General features: G+C 42.6%; 1 protein-coding gene and 2 long non-coding RNA genes across 8 annotated transcripts; all 3 read left to right on the top strand.

The window, feature by feature from the left end:
- The first annotated feature begins 518 nt into the window (after positions 1-518).
- LOC103380945 (slit homolog 1 protein-like) lies at positions 519-3,802 on the top strand. The gene is made up of 4 exons (XM_008313091.3): positions 519-817; positions 894-1,893; positions 1,995-2,166; positions 2,716-3,802. Exons 1-4 carry the CDS (start codon positions 721-723, stop codon positions 3,700-3,702), a joined length of 2,256 nt encoding a protein of 751 aa, XP_008311313.1. The 5' UTR covers positions 519-720; the 3' UTR covers positions 3,703-3,802.
- A 722-nt stretch (positions 3,803-4,524) lies between these two features.
- Positions 4,525-17,311, top strand: LOC112487191 (uncharacterized). Of its 6 annotated transcripts, none has more exons than XR_003050034.1 (8): positions 4,525-4,735; positions 4,847-5,669; positions 5,887-6,111; positions 9,962-10,032; positions 12,265-12,369; positions 13,020-13,262; positions 15,185-15,281; positions 16,314-17,311. It is a non-coding gene; the product is annotated as an uncharacterized LOC112487191 (long non-coding RNA). The 6 variants fall into 6 exon arrangements; XR_003050032.1 differs by adding an exon at positions 14,721-14,866 and having other exon boundaries at positions 4,525-5,669; XR_003050030.1 differs by having other exon boundaries at positions 4,525-5,669.
- Positions 17,312-17,780: 469 nt separating this feature from the next.
- On the top strand, positions 17,781-19,439 carry LOC112487192 (uncharacterized). The gene is made up of 2 exons (XR_003050036.1): positions 17,781-18,338; positions 19,332-19,439. It is a non-coding gene; the product is annotated as an uncharacterized LOC112487192 (long non-coding RNA).
- The last annotated feature ends 367 nt before the right edge of the window (positions 19,440-19,806 follow it).

The following is a 19,806-nucleotide window of genomic DNA, read 5'->3' as shown; positions in this document are numbered from 1 at the left end:
TAGCATAACAGAATCAAATGGACTTCATTTAAAACTGATGATGCTCCAACGGTGCCGCTCTCTCACAGCAGCTCTTTAAGTCACATTTGCCTCGATGTGGAAGTGCAAAATGATGTAAAGATCAAAGTTATGGAGTCGGACAGATGCAGTGATTTGCACGGGTCTGGAATCTTTTCTATTTTCACCCAAAACAGCTTGATTTACTAGTAATTTACCGATGTAGTCGTCTGATCTTGTTCTGCAGGCTTTAAGAGAGAGTTTCAACTTTGATCTTTGGTTATTTTACGCCGTTATTTCGAGATTTTCCTTCCTTTTTTTGTAACGCAGCACTGGACCAAACTTCAAGAATCCAAACTTGAATTAATTATGCTTTTTTTTTTTTTTTTAAGAAGCATACCAACTTTTCTGAATCACTACTGTGGTAGACAATTTAACCTTTGTGATACATGTTTTAAGAAGCGTACCAAATTTTCTGAATTACTACAGTTTAACGTTTGTGATACATTGACCTGTGAGATCCGTTGAAGCTCCTGGACTTCTATTAATATTTCTTTTTTTTTTTCTCCTGAAATGATTTAATCATTACAAAAAGCTGTGTTTTTCAAGGTTACTCCAGGTTTGGAACTACCTGTACTGAATGTCCAGGCTGTTGTAACTGCATGACCTTGACAAATGCTTGCACAGTGGTTTGTCTTTGTTTAGTTAATACCTAATGATTAGATGAGGGGATTCTGGGCACCAAATGACTGCAGAGATTTCAGCAAGTCGGCTCTTCTGAATCTGCACGATACAGGTCTACCAACCAGAAAGCAAGAAGGTAGGTTTTATTTTTGGATGCAAATCCTAAAGAAAAAAAAACCATCTGTACTTACTTGTAGTTTCTCTGTTTTCAGTCATGAAGTTCTGGAATCCTGTGTTTTTTCTCTGGTTGGCGTATTGCTGCCAGGGTTCTCTGTCCTGCCCTGCTCTTTGTAAATGCTACACCAGAAGAGCTGAAGTGGTCTGCAATGAGGTTCCTCTCACAGAGTACCCCTCTGAGGACCTGCCCCCCAACACCACCATGGTCACTATCCAGGCCACAAACATCACCACCATCTCTGAGAGACACCTGAACGCTACACCCCTGCTACAAGAGCTCCACCTGAACAGCAACCACCTCCAACACCTGCCTGCTAATGTTCTCAGAGGTGTTCCTCAGCTCCACACTTTGGACCTAACAGAAAACAGGATCTCTGAGCTCCCTTCAGACGTCTTCAGCCACGCACCTCTGCGTAACCTGGTGCTTAAGAATAATCAGATTGAAAAAGTGAACGCTGACTGGATTCCTGAGAACAGCAGTGTGACTTGGCTGGACTTATCTGAGAATCGCCTCCAGAAGGTCCCAGCTGCTCTGCTGCAGAAGATGCCCCACCTGGAGACCCTTGATCTTTCTGACAACCGTCTTGAGTATATGTCTGCAAAATCCTTGGAGCGGTTGACCAAACTTGAGAGCCTAAAACTGCAGGACAACAAGCTGGAAACTCTGGAGGAGTCCACTTTCAAAAACAATCGCAACCTCACTTTTCTGTTCCTCTCCCGTAACAAGTTTAACAAAATCCCCTCGAACCTTTTCCAGGGCCTGACTGAGCTCAAAGCCCTGGCCCTGGACCAAAACAATCTAAGCCACATCCCACCAGGGTCTCTGGACCAGCTGAGCACCTTGGACAAGGACGGTCTAGACCTGACCTCCAACCCCTGGCAGTGTGACGGGAAGGTGGAGTACCTGTGGAGGTGGATCCAGAAGAACAAGGAGAAGATGTTCCTGCCGGAGATACTCGTGTGTGCCCAACCTCCGGCCTTATCAGGACGCTCTGTGATGTCACTGACTCAGAGTGAACTCAGTCTTCAGACCTAACAAAGTTATAATTCAATAACACGTTTGTAAACGTTCACCAACTGAAAACAGATGCAGGAAAATCCCTATCCTGGAATATTCCCTGAAAAAATAAATAAAGCAAGTATCGATTTGTTTGTGTGTGTGTGGTAACATGTGTGCACCCGGTGCTGTTTGCTTCTTGCAACATTTTTGTCCTGACTCAGTGGAGAAGAGAACAAATATATTTGACACAGTTTCTACGACGAACTGTAGATTTTACAACACGTAAGAAACTCGACGTTCTGAGTCAGGTAAGAACATATTGATGTGATGTGATTATTATGTTATTATAACATACAATTTCATATATGACACTGGAGTGAGATGGTGCTTTATTACTACTGAGTATATTTTAATATCAGCCGATGGCATCGTATCACATGTTTGATACATGACATATGGATTGATATGATCCTGTAGCATGTAACATGATAGCCTCCCATAACATTGTATACAATGACGTACACTATGATGGAATTGTCCGTACTGTACATACACCAGTACTTGATACTTAATTCAAATACTTCTGGCCTTAACTTTGAGGTCAACTCTGGGCCACGTTCTTTGTAGCGTTACAGTGAGGCAACACTTTCACACTTTTGCATACATCAACTGTGTTGATCAATGCAGATGTTCCATGAAAAAAGTTGATCAACATTGGTTTATCAGTATCAGTATAAAAGTTGGACTAATTGACTTGTGGGGTTCTGACTTAGATTTCTGTAGAGATTAGGACAAAAACTAGAAACCCTGGGGACTTGAACTTGTCTCTCATTTCTCACTTCTTCTGTTCTTTCCAGTGTTTGACGATGTCCCCGTGGCTCCTCCTCACTCTGACTGCCCTGGCTGAATGCAGTTCTCTAAAACACAGCACCACCTCCTGTCCACATCTGTGCTCCTGCTCTGGTCAGCAGTCTCATGTGGAGTGCAGCCAGAGCTCCCTCACTGTCTTCCCTTCACAGGGTTTGTCTCCTCACACCACTCGATTGTCCATCCAGTCTACGGGTCTCAGCAACGTCACAGCCCAACATCTGAAGACGCTTCCTCTTCTGAACCACCTACAGCTGTACCACAACAACCTGACATACCTTCCTGCAGATCTTCTTAACGGTGTTCCTTCTCTGGTCACATTGGACCTCACCGGAAACAAGTTGGTTGAGCTTCCTCCAAAAGTCTTCAGTCATGATTTTCTCCAGAATCTGGTGCTGAAGAACAACCAGATTGAAAAGATTGATGTTGAGGTGTTTTCCAACAACAGCAGCCTGATTTGGTTAGATCTTTCAGGGAACCGTCTAACCTCCGTTCCCTCCGCTCTTCATCTGAAGGTTCCTCGGCTGCAGAACCTGGACTTGAGTCACAACAACCTGCAGGTGCTGGAACCTGATGTTCTGATAAACCTATGTTGGCTGGAGACGCTGAATCTTGCTGGGAACAAACTGACAACCCTAAAACCCAGAACTTTTACCTACAACCTCAAACTGACCAAACTCTTTCTGCAGGAGAACCATCTCCAGGATTTACCCAAGATCCTCTTGCAAGGTCTTCAACGTCTGGAACTGGTGATGCTGAATCACAATCACCTTCAGCATCTTCCTCCAGGCTTCCTGGGTGAAAGGGAATCCTCCTCCTTTCAAGTAGTCCTGACAGGAAACCCCTGGATGTGTGATGACAAGATTGAGTATCTCAAGACGTGGCTCCAGGCCCATCCAGGGAGTGCCATCTTTGTAGAGGAGGTGACCTGTTCAGGGCCTGAAGGTCTTAAACATCGACAAGTGGTTTCTTTATAGAACTTCGTCTTTGGTCCAACAGAAAAGACCCAAAAAAAAGGATAAACCAAAACATTCAGACGGTTCAATTTGTCCAAATAAAACGTCATGATTCCTTTTCCTTTCTCTTGCTCTGTTTTCTTCTGTTCTCTTCCAGAGCAGCCACTGTTTGGACCTCGTTCACTAAATGGCAGAAGATACTGACACAAAACAGTAACTTCAAGACAGTGCAGTTCCTTTTAAGTAGTTCCAGAAATGTGTCAATCAGCCAAGCTCTGCCTCAAGAGGGGGCACTTTCTTTCACTTTTCTGGAACTGCAGCACTTTAATTAAGTGAAGTACAAGCACGCGGTGTTCTGGGATGTTAGTTTAAGTTGACAATTATGGCATTTTTAGTTTAGTTTAATAAAAAGCCAAAGCCAGGCCAACATATATTTCAAAAAGACAAAACTATATTCCAAACATTGTAGCAGTGGAAGAATAAGACAGATACTGTAAAACATAACTCTGGAGGAAGAAGCTGAGAACAGAACGTTGTTTTCCTCCTCAGACTGTTGCGTCGTCGTCGTTGTTGTCGTCGTTGTTGTTTTTAGTTGATGTTGAGTGTGTGGGAGTGTGTGGGCAGATGACTGTTAGACTTTGGTAGCTGACCTCTGCTGGAAGAACTCGAACATCTCCATCACACTCTCTTCCTTTGTCATTTTTTTTTTCCATGCATCGGCCATTGTACAGTGAATGTGTTATACAATATACATTTACAGTCTTTTTTATATATATAAACACATGTATACACATATATACACATACACTGTATATACATATGTGTATATTTACTTAAAAAAATATATATGTACATATACAGATATACTAGATCTCAACTATTCCCATTGATAATTGAAAAAAAAGACTCTTCTAAAAGGAGTGATAAAGTAAATGAATGCATTGTAAATGTTGCATTGTGCTGTACATGTACATGAATACAGTGTACACAGGTATGTGTACTACAGAAATATATCAAGAGACCCTCATGTTCCCGTGGCAGAGCCTTGATCACAGTGAGTACAGCAGCCTTTAATTTATTATGGCTTATAAAATATAAAGCGTTTCCTTCTCTGGAGGCTCTTACTTATAAAAATTAAATCTCGTCCCCAAATTTTCCCCTAAAGAAAGGCCGAAGAACCCCCTGCTGAGTCTTCATCTGCACGGTCAGTCCTTCACGCCACATTTCCTGGTGGCTAAATGTTGAAGAAGGGGCTTCTGCGGCTGACCCCGCGAAAGTGAAGGAGCGGCTTCTCCTCCACCTTCTGCCTTCACCATCAGCTGTGGCTCTTTTATCTCCATCTGCTTCTGTGAGCATCCCTGGGCTCTGATCTCCGTGTGCAGAGGGTTTCATTAGCGGGAGATTTCTTTTTCTGATCAGCGTGGAGGAACGGAGCTCTCGCAGTCACCGTCATCAAAAAGGTGTTTGAAAATGACCGTGTCCTTCCAGGCTTGGCAGCAAACTAATGGAGACATTATTGAGTGTGATGGATTCTCATTATGACACACCAGTGCAATAACAACCTGACATTTATTGTCATAAACTCCCACAGAGGGAGAGCCTCTGAATTTATTCCCCACTAATGAACTCATACACTTTATTTTTTGCTTTGTCTTCACATCGGCTCGGAAATCAATAGAGGATTTTGATGAAACCTAATGACTTCATCAATAAACTATTAAAAAGAGAAATTAAATGTGCTGTTTGAGGCATTTTACAGACCCAGCACACAAGAAAGATGAAATCATTATTGTAAAATACCCGTAGAGGTGCATCCATCGTGATTGGTGGATCATGACCGTGGGAACCATCAGGAATATCTCACTGAATTGGGGATTTGTCATCCACCCAGAAGAGCTGGCTCCACATCCTACACAGCCCACGCTGGTTGTTCATCATTCCCAGCCACCGAGTGCTGATCCAGGCAGGAATACAAGGAAAAGGAAAAGGTTAGATAAAAAAAAAAAACACATTAGTTTAAATGCCAAATCAAACAAGTGGATAATTGTGGTCGGAAGCAACAAAATGACTTGAATCTTCCGATTACTGACGTTCTCACTGTCGTATGAGTTTTTAAATGTCTCACATCTTAAAATCTTTCTGTATTTTTATTCGAGCCCAATGTTCTTGTTTAACAGCTGCTAAGGTGGAGCTTTTTTTTTTTAGGTCAACCTCTGGGTTGTGGACTGTTTGTGGGACCCATAGACCTGTGCATCCATTGCGGAGGGCTTGTCCTAGCCATTGGGAAGGAGACTTCTCTTGTCCATCTGCCGAGGACAACGGCTCCACCACAGTTCTGATGCTGAACTGTTGATGCTGGATTCTACAAAGCTGCGTCAAGGTGATTAACATCAAGATGATTAACATCCATCAACCCTGTGATGCACAACTGTAAGTTATACATGTGTATATTTTTTCTTGAAAGTTTGATATGTGTTTATACGTATATGTTGTTAAAGGACACCAGAGTCATGGAAGGATTTCAAATGTGTACTTAGCACCCCCTACAGGTCAGGTAGAGGTAGCTGTGCACTAACACATAATTGAAGCAAACTGCGTCATCCGCCTTTACAGTTTTGTAGGGCCCCACATTATAAATGGACATTTCACATTTTTATTCCGAAGCTACAACGAACAAACACCGTGAACTGAGGCAGAATTAATCACAAAACACCCAAAAGACACCAAGACAGATTTCCCTCTAACAATCCACACATCCATCAACAGCCATATTGTGTGTTTTTTTTTCTTCTCTCTGTTTCTCTGCACTGCAGCAGCTCGAACCCCTTTGTTGCTCCCGCTTTCATATTTCACAGGTCACGCTTTAGCTTCTCATGTTATTTTTAAACACGGGTCGTGACAATAAGGAGGTGAGACTCATTAAATGCCCACCTGAAGGTGGGTGAGAAGAGAAAGAGTCACGTAGCTGTAGCTGCAGGAGGCCATCACCATGTAATGTGCTTAAAAAAAAACAAAAAGAAAAAAAAAAACACCAGACTGTTTGTCAGCCCTCCCACACGTTCTACAATCGTGATTGACAGCCTTTTATTTCATCGCCCCTCAGACCTGTCCTAACCACCATCGTGCATCAGTTGACACACGGTGAGAAAAATCTCCGATGTACAGTTTGTGCGTTTCTTCGTCTCCTGCTGCGGCTCATAAATCATCACTACACCTGACAACATAAACACATGGAGAGCAGTGCTCTGTTACCAGCCTCGGTGCATTATCTCATTATTGGCAAAGGGAAACGCAGGTTGTTTCAGACCCTGTGTGACTTGTTGTAAAAGGCTTGACGTTGCACTGCAGGGAAATGTATTATTATAGATGGTCATTGGCCGATGCTGCGTTCAATTCCCGGCCGTTCTATTAAGTGAACAATTGTATTGATTTAAAGCATTTCAATAGTTGAAAAGCAGATAAATGAGGAGGACGCAGGTTTCTCACCTCAGAACGAAGTGGTGCGAACGCCGCCAAGGCCCAAAGAGTCACCGATGAAAAATGGGGGGAAATAAGAAGCTGACAACAACCTAGTGGTGAGAACAATTAAAGCAGACAAAAGCAGCAGGGAGGATTAATGTGGCTGCAGACGTTATTGATGAGGCGTTGTTGGTGGAGATGCACTCACGACAACAGACAAGTTTCATTTCATACCAAAATTACACCTCAAATCATTTATCAACTGACATTTCCGATGTTTTATTCCAATTTTAATGATTTGTTACGGATCAGGAACGTCCAGTCCGGAGTTCACGCCTGGGGAAATATATTTACATATTTATATATTATTGATGAATGGTTCCATTTACATCCATTTTAATGATAGCTCCAGTACCGTGGTGGGAACAGTTGGAGTTTTATTATAAATATTCTTAGACAAGAAATGTAATGAAGCAGACAGTATCAGAGAAAATGTGTTTTCTTTTAGTTCATTTTCTATGATTCATCAGTTCCAATAAAAACTCACTGTACAGTAATTAATTAAATATTGTGAAAATTTCACTATATCGTAATTTTCCATCTCAGTGAAATTCAAACCTGCCTGCGTCTTTTTCACTGAAGACACAGAGAGAGATTTTTTTTGTGACACGTGCATTTGAACACCTCAAAGAACGGATCCTCGTGACTGAACACATCTCAACTCTGAGTTCTTTCACGCCGGTCCAGTGTTAGCATGAGGGCTCACCGTGGGTGTAAAGAAGCCTTAGAATGCAGCCCATATGTAGGTTTGGGTCCCACACTAAGGGCAGCATATATTACACCAAACTATAGTGTCATTTAAATCTCAATCTCACTCCATAATATATTTCTGATAAGACCTTTAATAACTCAACTTTGGAGATGACCAGTTGCCCTTTAGATGGAAGGGAAGTCCTTCATCACAGACATGAGTCAGGGTTTATAGTAGAAGGACAAAATAATAATAATGATAATAACCTTTAGCGATCGCTGCATGGATGGATGGATGGATTAATGGATGGATGGATGGATGGATGGATGGATGGATGGCTGGATGATTCCTTTGTTCACATAGCTCACAGCTTGCTTTCACCTTCAGTCGATACTCAAACACCAGATTCCGGCACCTTTTATCTTTGAAGTCCTTCGGCCTGGATCCATATCTGTATGTTTTTAATTAGCCTGCCTGGAGGAAACTCAGCCGTCCAGATCTCCCACTGACCAGCACGCAGCTTTCTCAGAACATCACAGACGGATCATCCGCGCCTCCCACTTCCTCTGCTTTTCCCTCACACTGCGCACACACACCCGGGCTTTAATGAGCGCGTAAATATTCCACCACTGCAGCGAGTCACGGTGGATCCCTGCAAAAATCTCTCTACCCTGGACCCCCCGCTGTCGACACTGTTCCCTCTGTGTGTCCAACTCTGTCATTTTTCTGTGTACAGAGATTGCAGATTGATCTCCACTTTTCCGTCCATCCACTCCCACTCACAGTGACCACACAGGGGACAGACCAGGCCAGGGGAGTTTAATTACCTCTGAGCACAAAAAGCAAGGACGCGGCATTTCATCACGGCTTGACATCTACATCGCCTCTGTGACTCCTCGCACCGTGGGCCATAAGTTTTAGTGTCGGCTCCATGATATCCTTTCAGACTGCGCTCGTATGGATTGTCCTGGGGCTCCATCTGTCTTGAGGGGCTTTATGTAGAGCTCATAACAGACCTTTCACCTGTTGTTGAGCTGATTGGTCCTCGACTGAGCAGAGGTGTCTGCAGCCAACAGCTAAAGTGTTCACAGCATGTAGGGACAAGGCCAAGGCCACAGCTTATGTTCCCCGGCGTGGAGGGAGTCGGGACAACTGTTTGTGTGGGTGGACTGAAGGGAAATAGCTGCGAAAGAAAAACAAATGCGATGAGCTGAGGCATTCGTCTAATCACACGTGGACAAGGAATTGAATTATTCAGAAATGTCTGTGGCTCGCTCCACAAACCGACGAGCTCAGACTGGAGCCCACACAGGAGAAGAGCGATTTTAAAAGGCTTTACTTAGGAAAATAAATCTACTCTACTGAAGTCTTAACATTTCTTTAGAGAGTTTATACTTTGTTTATTCTCACAACCTGCTTCTGTGCATCATTTGAGAACTGGAATAGAGTTCCCTTTGAATGTTCTTCCAGTTTTAGGAAAAGAAATGGATGACATAGAGATAGTGATCAAATTCAATTTGCTGTGATTTCAAAAACGGTAAAAAACCCAGTGAAATGAGTTTGTTTTGGCCCATTTCCAGGTGACATGTTGACTGTTAGCTAGTTAGCAGCACGGCATAAATCAAACAACACTGTATGTGTTTCTCACATATTCTCCATTTGGACCAGTGTTGTTTTTACTGTGACGGTGTTACGTAAGGACACATGATGATGCAGCAGTCGAGGAGAGATTCAGTGTTTGACCATATGTTAAGGTGGTCCGATGCAATTAGATCAATTTACCTTCTACTGCAAATTAGGTTTGAGGTCAATCGAAACCTGCAGTTTATTTAACGGTTCTCATAATAGACATTCCAAAACACCTTTTTAGAAGCAGGAACATGCACAAACATATATGATGCTGTATCCAAAATAGTCAGAAAAGAATAACAACAATAAAAAAAAAACACACTTTTGAGTAAAACAAAACTAGGTCCATCAACTGCTAAACACCAGATATAATTATATTTTTTATATATATATAATTTGGATTAATAGAAATTTCATTTTGTTTTGTTTCTTTTAATCCAGATGGTCAGCGGTTCAAATCTCGTCCCAAGAAGTTGCATTTATCACCGACATGTCTTCACGGTCAGACCCAGGTATGTGGACTCCCTGAGTGCATTCTCATCTCTCTCTTAAGTGAATACAGTACAATGTGATCGGAGACGCATTTTCCTTCCACTTAAAGGAGTCAAAGAATAGACTGTGATGGAGGCAGATGGTCTGCTGTTAGAATAAGGAAAAATATCTGCAGCATTTGTTAACATTTATACTGGGGTTTTTTCTCTCTCTCTTTTTTTGAAATTTTTAAAGTGAAAGCCCAAATGAAGAGCTCATGACTCAAACGTGAGTCACACTCTCATGGGAGCAGTGAGCTTTTATGGCACCTGTCACCGTGTTTGAATGAAACCTCACTCAGGGTGGTCACATTAAGAGCAGGGGCTCGGAGGCGGCAGTGATGTATGTATCAAACCTGAGTTATTATACGACTGTATATCTCCCACGGTGGAGGCAACCGTCACCTGGTGGTGGACCGCTATAAACACAGCTGTCTGGGAGTTAATTGTAATTATTGTTGCTGAGGGACAGAGACGTTCTGCTCCATAAAATATCATTGTCTCTGCGTGACATCATCGCTCATGGCAAGTGCACCAGCCCGTGGGTCAAATGGACGGCAACATCTTCTTGTCCCACGAGGCCAATTTCCTTAATTAGACGCCCATACATTTATCAGCAGCAGTGACACAGGGCCAGTGGAACATGGGTGATGCAGCTTCAGAAGCAGGGACTGAGCTCAGTGTCTGTGCAGAGAAAGAACAACCTGTGTCAGGTTTTTATTTTGCCATGGCAGGCCTCCACCATGGAGCCTTTTTTTCTTCTGCGTTCCTGTTTATAACCCTCTAATTAAATCCATTTGCTAGAAAAGCCAGGCATTGATTTTTAAATAAACCGAGGCTCCTGTAACAAGCCTGGGCTTTTTTAATGACTTATTTGAAGCCAGCAGTGGCCACGGCTCTTAGCGCCCGCGCTCGTCTGCAGAATGGGATTGTTAGAAAGGTGGCGTGTGTTATTTCAGGAGGCTGCCAGGGCCCGATCAAAGCAGTGCGGGACCCTGGCAGCTCAGTTAATTACAATTCAAAGCGATGCGTTTCCATGCATCACATTACAGGAGGCGTCTGACTTTTCATTTGCATATTTGTTCTCGCTGAATTAGTGCTCTCACCGCAGACTGTGTCAGACTGGACGACTTACACACAGACATGGTTATTCTTCAGTCCTCACTTATGTGTGTCTGGATTAGAGGGTGTCCAAACCCTTTTCAGTCTGGGCCACAAGTGAAGCGTGGGACAAATGTCGACAGTGAAACATCTTCCCTAAATGAATCATTTTTTACGGTGTTGGTAAACGTGGTCTGTGTAGATTCCTCCTCATATCCTACAGGGGGTGCTATAATACAGTTTAAAAGCTATCTGATCTATAAGTTGAGTTAAAAGTCTGGTAAATGTCAGATTCTACCCATACTGCAGTAAAGACAAAAAAATCAAAGTCAGTCTTTTTTTAAACAGCTTAATTATTAATCAAGGTTTTGAGGTGTTCTAAAGTGATCTAGATCTGCAACAAAACTCTGTTTTCACTTTAGTCTGATCAATAAATCAATGACATATTTGATAACTTTAAAGAGCGATATTTATTTCACCTTAAAGGGCCAATTTTATCCCTTTCATGGGCCAAAGATGGCTTGTGAACCCTACTTTGGAAAAGTTTAGAAAAAATAAACTTGTATTTCTTCACCCTCATCTCATATCCACTTGTTCAATATTAATATCACTGTTCAATGTCACTCTGACCTTTCATACTTCACTAGAAATGAATATTAGAGAAGTTTACAGCGAGCAGAAGCTGAGTCCTCGGGGACAAGGGCGTTAATAAATCTTTTTGTCTACAAACGCTGTGACGTCACTTCAACATCAGATTAATATTTCATTTTCTGCTTGAAGGTGAACATTGTATATTTTCAAATGAATCATTTATCTGTGTTTGCATTTTGGTCAGCCACCTTGGTGAAATGCTGCTTCCACTTTCACCGAAACAGACACCAAGGTGTTATTGATCTTCCAACCTGTCACATTTCACACAGACAAACATGAACAGCTCAGACCAAACCAATCGATCTGGCTGATTTTATCATTTACCCACGCTGCGAAAACTGTTTAGTTTTCCATCGTCTTCTGCTGAATCTCACTTTCATGCAGCACCTGTTCACAAAGGAGTGACGTGATTGGACTGCTGTGATGACTATTTTGCTATTTCCCTTTGTTGCATCTCATTAGGTCTCATTGACCGGAGGACGCCGTCTTTGTTTCCGGCTGCTCTCCTGGGAATTTCCGCAGGATTAAATCAGTCGTTCCAGACATGAGACCCCGTCAACAGAGCAGGTAAATCCCTCCGCTGGGAGCAGTTATGAACCACTGTACCTGTACTGTATTGTGTGTGTGTGTCAGTGTGTGTTTTGATTAACGGCCACAGTTAACAATCGTCACAAATTCATGGATGTGTTTGTTCTCTCTAATGGGCTGTGGTTCAGTGGACAGTGGTGCAGACGACCGGGGTCAGATTAGGGTTTGGTTTAATTGGTGTATAAATAGAACTGGAGGTCACAGCTAGAACAAAGCTATGAAGATGTGTAACATCAACTCCCAAATTAAAGCATGAATACTGAGAAACTACGAAAGTTATGGAAAGTGAAATGAAAATCTAAAAAATCTAAAGAAAAATATGTTTCTGGAAATTGATCCAGAATGGCCTGTGACCTAACGAAGGACTATTAAAAATGTAGTGACCCCTTTTTTGGCCCCCAGACCAGAATTTGGATTCAGAGCTGAGTGACTGTGGCTCGATAGAAAGCAATGGATTCAAACTGGAATATGTTAAATAATCAAGACTGATTTGAACTAGGATTCACTGGTTTATTAATATAACAAACGTTCTTCTTTTCCTTTAACCACAGATCTGTGCAGACCACCTCTCCCTCCTTTTCTCTCTCTCTCTCTCCCCCCTTCTCTCTCTCTCTCTCTCTCTCTCTAAGGAGCCAGGTACTGGTCTCACTCTGGGACCATCTGAGGGTTCTCTGAGGTCAGCTGTGTCATTAAGTTTATTCAGTGAAAGCCTCCTCGGTCTTTTCACTGAGTTAAAGCCACATCAACTCCTTGAAGCTCACCATTAAACTGCGATGGCCCAGAACCTCCAGGTCTCCACATAAAAACCTCAAAGAACTAAGAACCTGTAAGAGTGATGGGCATCATCATCGGCCCCGGTGCTCAACTCCGAGGTTAGTGATTCTACTCCGAGGGTGAAGACACACTCTCACACTCACTGCACATCTTTTCAGTTGAATGGGTTTCAGGAAAAACAGGAAGATTGGTGGGTTTTTACACAGGCAGGAGAGTAAACACACGGCAGCACTGAGAGTGAGGGGAAGGCTCTGCTCTGTCGGCTGACACCACGGCTTTAAACTAATGACGACGTTTAGAAACCGCCGCTGTAATCTGTTAGGAACACACACACACACAGACACACACAGACAGGTTTCTGTAATCCGTGACCACTCCAACAGACATTCATTCCCAGTCACTCACCCTCACCTCAGCTATTACAGACATATGCCTCGTATTAATCCCTGCCCTAACTTTAATCTGACCATAATTCTAATCCAAATCTTAATGTAAGACAGTAACAGAAAGTAACACTCAAAGAGGACCTGCAAAATGACCCACCATATATGGTCTTTTCCCAAACTACGTCGCCTGACTCTAATCTGACTCTAATCTGACTCTTATTCTAATCCTAATCTCAGTCTAAATTATGAACTTCAGAAGACCGCTGACGTCTGAGGGGGCTGTAAATATACATATAAATATAAATACCCCCACCGTCCAAAGTTTGTGCTACACCGGGAACACAAACACGTCCACACACTCACACACACACACCTCATGTTCAGCAGTTTCTCGCAGCTGCCTCGGAGCAGAGATGATAGTCTGCAAACTGCCTCAGTTCTCTGCAGGGTGCACACACTAAGAACTGGCAAAATGACTCTCTCTGTTATGGCCTGTCACGAGGATGGCGTCGCCCCCCCCCCCCCCGCGCGGGGGGGGGGGGGGCCCCCCCCGGGGGTCCCCCCCCCCCCCCCCGGGGGGGGGGGGGGGGAGCACCACTGTGGGGCTCAGCTAAATGAACATAAAATCAGGATTTACAAATGTATTCATGACATGGAAATGTCACCCGACTGTAGGTCTGTACTTGGACTGGGTGACAGCTCTTACAGCAAGGAAATCACTGGTTCTGACCCTTGTGGTGACAAACTGTAGTGCAGTGTAGTAGCAACCACAAAGCATATTATGTTTATATTGTATATTATAAATGGTAAAAAAAATAAATTAATTATTTCTGTTCTCATCTGTTATAACAACCCAGCAGGGCTGATGTGATTTGACCAACCAACATTTTACCAGGGAAGGGACGCAGCACAAGCACTGAGTCACTGGGAGGGAAAATTCGACAAAATGCAGAAATAAATTGTCCCCGGTGCTTCAAATGTCTCGGGTTTATCTTTTCATCTGTCGTTATCTGCTTTTTGTGTAAGGTCAAATTTAATGTGCGTAATTATTGTCATGCAATTTCATGCAGCCCTCAGCTCCAGTGATAGATTAAATGCTCCTGGTTGCACCTACACATTTTATTTTTTCTTTGAATCTGACTTGAGGGAGATGTTTTTCTTTCCCTGCAGCTGAAAATATCTCTCGAACACAGAGAGAGCTGCGACTCGAGAGATGTTAGACATCGGCGTTAAACGCTCACACGATCTCATTCAAATGAATGACCATTTCTGCAGGGTGTGAATGCATTCAAATGTCCCAGTGGATCCATTTGGAGGTAGATGTTCGATTTTAGTGGTGTAGCGAGAGAGCAGTTCACTGAATATATACATGAAGTGTTTTCATAACTCCATGTTTTTATTGTTATTCCTTTCTCTGGTTCAAAGGGCCACAGATGAAAAAGATGAAAAAGACAATTTTACATTTTCTGCTAAAATATTTTTTTTTAAATAAGTATTAAAAATGTGTCAAAGGTATATGTGAGGATGCCAAGGTTATTTAATAGAATTAAATTATACTTTATTTTTTTATATATTTCTACATTTCATATATTTATAATTCTCAAACTTCTTCCTGTTGATCCTGCCTTTTGTAGGTTGGACTATACGTCTACTGGGTCCTAAGTGTCACCGGTGGTACGCCGACCATAGTTTGAGAACCACTGCCCCGGGGGAAAAGACTGGCAAAAAAAGGTAGCACACTTGACTGTAGTCTGTAATTCTTAGAAAAAGATAAATAATAAAATTAAAATGTTTTTTTCATAATTATTCATATAATAATTAATCATTTTGATCCTTGTATTTACTGACACGACCCACTGTTTTGTGTCAAATTTCAAGGAGTAATTCAAGGTTCGTTAATTAAGTTACAATGATCAAAACATTTTTGTTAATAATTCACTTCCTCTAAAAAGAAAAAGTGTAAGTTGTTGATGGGCCAGTATTTCTCAGAACTCTAGTCCTGGTCTCGAGTGTGTCCTGAACTTTGTCTTCATCGGTACCCAGACGTGGAATCCCCTATTTTTAGACAGGAGTTGTAAGAAGAAGACGATCCCTGACCTTCAAGGTCAACGAGCCCCACTGTCACCACACTGACGGTGTGGTAGTGCAACAGTGAGTCAGTCTTACGACAAACACCTGTCCATTGGCCGCTCAGGAGAAACATCAGTTCCTGGATTTGCTCTTGTTACCGTAATGGCCCACGTGGGCTGCCAGACCTGGTACAAAATCACAATTAAAAAGATGGTGTGATGGCGCAAGAGCAGGAAGTGTGAGCTGGGTTCAGTCGAAATGTCACGCAGCGTTTATTTACAGTGTCCATTAAACATGATCCGTGAGAGGACGCCGGCGGTGGACGTACCACAGCCTGCCCACTGTTTATCCCCACTGTGGGCTGCAGCTCTGTGTCTGAGCCATAATGTAAACAAACACGCAGTCCTTCAGTGGTCGGCAATTATTTCACATTCCCTGAGAGCAGAGATGGTGGCGTTCAGGAACAACATAAAGCATGTGACGTTCAGAGGACACACAGTCAGTCATGTAAAAACAGCTGCTCTCCCTGTGATATCGAAATCTATTATTAGGTCCCAAATAAGTGCACTGCAATTTCACTATGCTATTCAGAGCATTAAAAATAACTTGTTTAGTGTTCAGAATGTAATCAACAGCAAGTTCTTTTTTTTTATTGTTTCAAATTTGTCTGTGACCTGTTTTTTTTTTTTTAAGCTAATGAACGTCTTGGATCTTTTCCACTGTGTCAGTGATACGGCAGCGGTGATCACCTGGCATTAACCCATTAGCGGTGACATCTCCTGAGGCTGCAGTGTATTTTGGTGGGTGAACGGTGACAAAGAGAAAGTGCTGAGGAAAAAAAAGCTCTAATCCTCTGACGCCCACTGAACGCAGCAGATGACCAACATGTGGGTGTGAAGTGGTGATTAGTCGTCAGATTACAGCAGGTCAGCGTGGAGTAGACTACAGATGGCTGCGGCTGCACGGGTGAAGGACTCTGTGTATGTGTGTGCACGTAACTGCTGTGGTAGGTGGGCGGAGGAGAGAAAGGGAGATGTGTGTGTGTCTGTCTGTGTGTGTCTATATTTGAAGAGTGAAGGTGCAGCCGTGCGTCTTTGCATGTGCACGTGCTGCAGGAACATTGTTCCACGCCACAATGCCGTCCGTGCCTTTGACATTCCCGCTCCACCTGTCAGTGCACACAAAGGCCTCCGTGTCCTGCCCAGATCTTTGACGTGTGTGCGTCTGTGCTGCTGGAGCCCAGAGATAGCAGCGTTGGTCTGTGTGAGTGAAGGACAGGCGTAGGTGGAGAGGAGTCCGAGTCCGAGTCCGAGCCAACCCTCCTTCATCTCCCCTCCGTCAAACTCCGGGGTGTTCACAGATCGATACGTGATCGTCGATAATACAGAATCAATGACTGAACGACGTGACGTCTTCTCGGTGTGTGATTGATCCAGAGGCCGTGTGAGAGTGAGCCGCTCGGTCATATCACTCTTCTTCTCTGTATCTACGTGTGACAGGAGCTGCCATTAAATGGTTATGGCTTTGACCTCCGCTCTTTGTTTCCCCATCAGAACAAACGCTGGGATTATTTTTATCACCGGCCTGAAACAACATCCATGTCTCCATGTTGTCAGACCTCGCCTTAATTTCAAATTAAACTGATTCTTTTAGGTTTTAGTGCCACATATTTATGGTTCATTTCATTAAAACACTTACTGGGGAAAAAACACACACACTCAGAGCAGATAAAGGAGAAACATCTCCCATGAAAACTTTGGTAACAAAAAAGTAAGAAACTTCCATTAGAGCCAGACTGAGAGAGGACGTCCATCTGTCCCTGTGGCTGATGGTTAGTAGGGAGACAAATGGGGGAGATAGCGGTGGAGGAGAGAGAAGGGAGCAGAGAGACCATGTTTCATTACCTTATCACACTGAACCACCGGGGATTTAAAAACCCAGAGGAGTGAGGAGAAGAAACTGTTCCGACACTGAAGTTCTCTCTGCTGCAGCTTTAGCTTCGGTTTCATTTGAACGTATTATTATTTATTCAAACTTATTTCCGTTCATTTGACTCACTCATTCTTCTTGTGGCTAACTTTAAACAGCTATTCTATTCCGACTAACAGCCATTCCTGGGTAAACACTTTTTTCAGCTGTTGAAGTTTCTCTACGTTCCAAACTAACAGCCATTCCTGGGTAAACACTCAGATATCTTTCTGCCCTTTTCTCAGCTGTTGAAGTTTCTCTACGTTCCAGCCAAACTTTTATTGTATTTTTGCCTTTGGTGATTCTATGCTAAGAGTTAGTGTTTTCTGGCCTTAAGTTTAGTTTTATTTATAACTATTTGAATGACATTTAGGGTATTACAAAAGACGCGATGTGTCGTGGGGTATTTTTACATCCTGAAATTCTGCCCCCCGGGGTGTAACCAGCAGAAGACTGTCTTGTATTTGCAGCCAAACCGTAAAAATAGTGCGACGTTTGTTTCTGTAATTCTATTTCCTGGCACTAACATGTGTGCAGTATCATTATTCAGACAGCTCTCACTGGACAGCAGTGATTATCACCCAGTGATAATTACAGGGGCTGTAACGCGTATGTGGGAAGATCGTGGAGAAGCACCAGAATTTCAGAAGAAAAACTCCAACTGTTGGCCAGACGAAAGACAAACGTGGTGGAAATCCTCTGCTCATGTCCTCATTTTGACCAGCATCACAGGAGGGATACATACCTAAGGTACAGATAATGAATGAATGTCAACCTGCTGTGCATCGCTGTGACACCTGCTGCTGTTCGTGACCTCATCTCCTCCTTGCACTGACTTTACAGTGGAAAAAAAAAACGTTCACTTTCTGATGGCATTAAAATCCATCTGACTAACTCACAGGCACCCAAACACAATCACGGTGACATTAATTGTCCCTGCAGGTTGCAGTGAGATCACACCATCAACATCGGGAAGGCGTGACGTTTGAGTTAAATGTCAGATTTTAATTATAGCGCCCCCGCTGAGCACACTTATACAGTTGGTGCAAAAAAGTTTTCTGTTACAAAGACTAATGGTGCAGGAAGTGACCTTTTACTTCGGCAAATGTGAATCTTTAAATGCAAAAGGCGTTAAGGATAATAATGGAGTAAATAAAAAATAAAGCTGCATTGATTTTTGTGGCCTTTTCCTGTGTGAAACTGCTGAAAATTAGCAGAAGATAGCGAAAGAGTGCACGACTTCCATATGATTTGCTATTATTTAAATATGTAGCTACTGTAACACTAACCCAGGGTCCCACAAAATTGTTTTAAAAAGATAACGGTTAGCCTTCTGGCTGCAAATATAATGAAAGATTATGCAAATTAAATAAAATCCTAGTGAAATAGAACTGTGACAGATGTAGTTTAAAGTTAGCCACAAAAAATGGGAGATAAAAGTTGGCCCCGTTTACACTTTGGCTAAAACCTAAAAGTAGCTGAAATTAGCCAAAAGCGTAGTTAAATGTTGTCACTGAACAGTGAACTCAGACATAGCCATAACCAGTTCTGAAAGTTGGTGAAAATATGGCCAACATGAAACCTGCTAAAGTGCAAAAATTGGCTCCCAAGCCAGATATTGAACGCACCTTTGTTTTTGTTTTTATATATATATATATATATACTTTGATCAGATTTCCATCTCTGTCTGTTTTGACTTCCTACAAACTCATTTCCATGTTTCTTATCTCCACTTGTTTCCAGTGCAGCTGCCAGAGCACATTATGACAACAACTGCTGCTCACATGTAAATCCCACAACGTCACACATTTAAATCTGATATAATAACTCATGCATGCAAATCATCAAGTAAAAAAAAACATACAGGGATCCTGAGAAAATCATCAAGCAGATGTAGACGCAAACAGACCTGGATGTTGTAATAAACCCACGATCTCCAAAGAGTCGAGAGACTTTAGTGACATTTATTTATGACCTTCAAACAACATTGTTTTTGTCATTTCGCTGTCATACCTGCAGGTACCCCCGGAAGAGCTGGAGGAGAAAATCAATTTTTTATAGTATTTTTGAAAGCTTTTACACAGAGCAGATTTTTTTTTTTTTGTAACACAGCATATCTGAACACGCAGGCTGAGAATATCCTACTGTGCATCAAGAAACAGAATCATTGACCACATTTGAAAAATGATGAGATTAAATGATTGACTATTCTCAGAAG

Source organism: Cynoglossus semilaevis, chromosome 7 (assembly GCF_000523025.1).
Source record: "Cynoglossus semilaevis isolate Cse_v1.0 chromosome 7, Cse_v1.0, whole genome shotgun sequence".
Taxonomy (NCBI): Eukaryota; Metazoa; Chordata; class Actinopteri; order Pleuronectiformes; family Cynoglossidae; genus Cynoglossus; species Cynoglossus semilaevis.
The sequence above is the reverse complement of the archived record's forward strand: the minus strand, read 5'-3'. Positions and strand labels throughout refer to the sequence as shown.

Excerpts from the sequence above, each read along its gene's own strand:
- LOC103380945 (XM_008313091.3), top strand. The coding sequence starts at position 721 with ATGAGGGGATTCTGGGCACCAAATGACTGCAGAGATTTCAGCAAGTCG. Across the intron at positions 818-893 it reads ACCAACCAGAAAGCAAGAAG|TCATGAAGTTCTGGAATCCT; the intron begins GTAGGTTTTATT and ends CTCTGTTTTCAG. Across the intron at positions 2,167-2,715 it reads AACTCGACGTTCTGAGTCAG|TGTTTGACGATGTCCCCGTG; the intron begins GTAAGAACATAT and ends TGTTCTTTCCAG.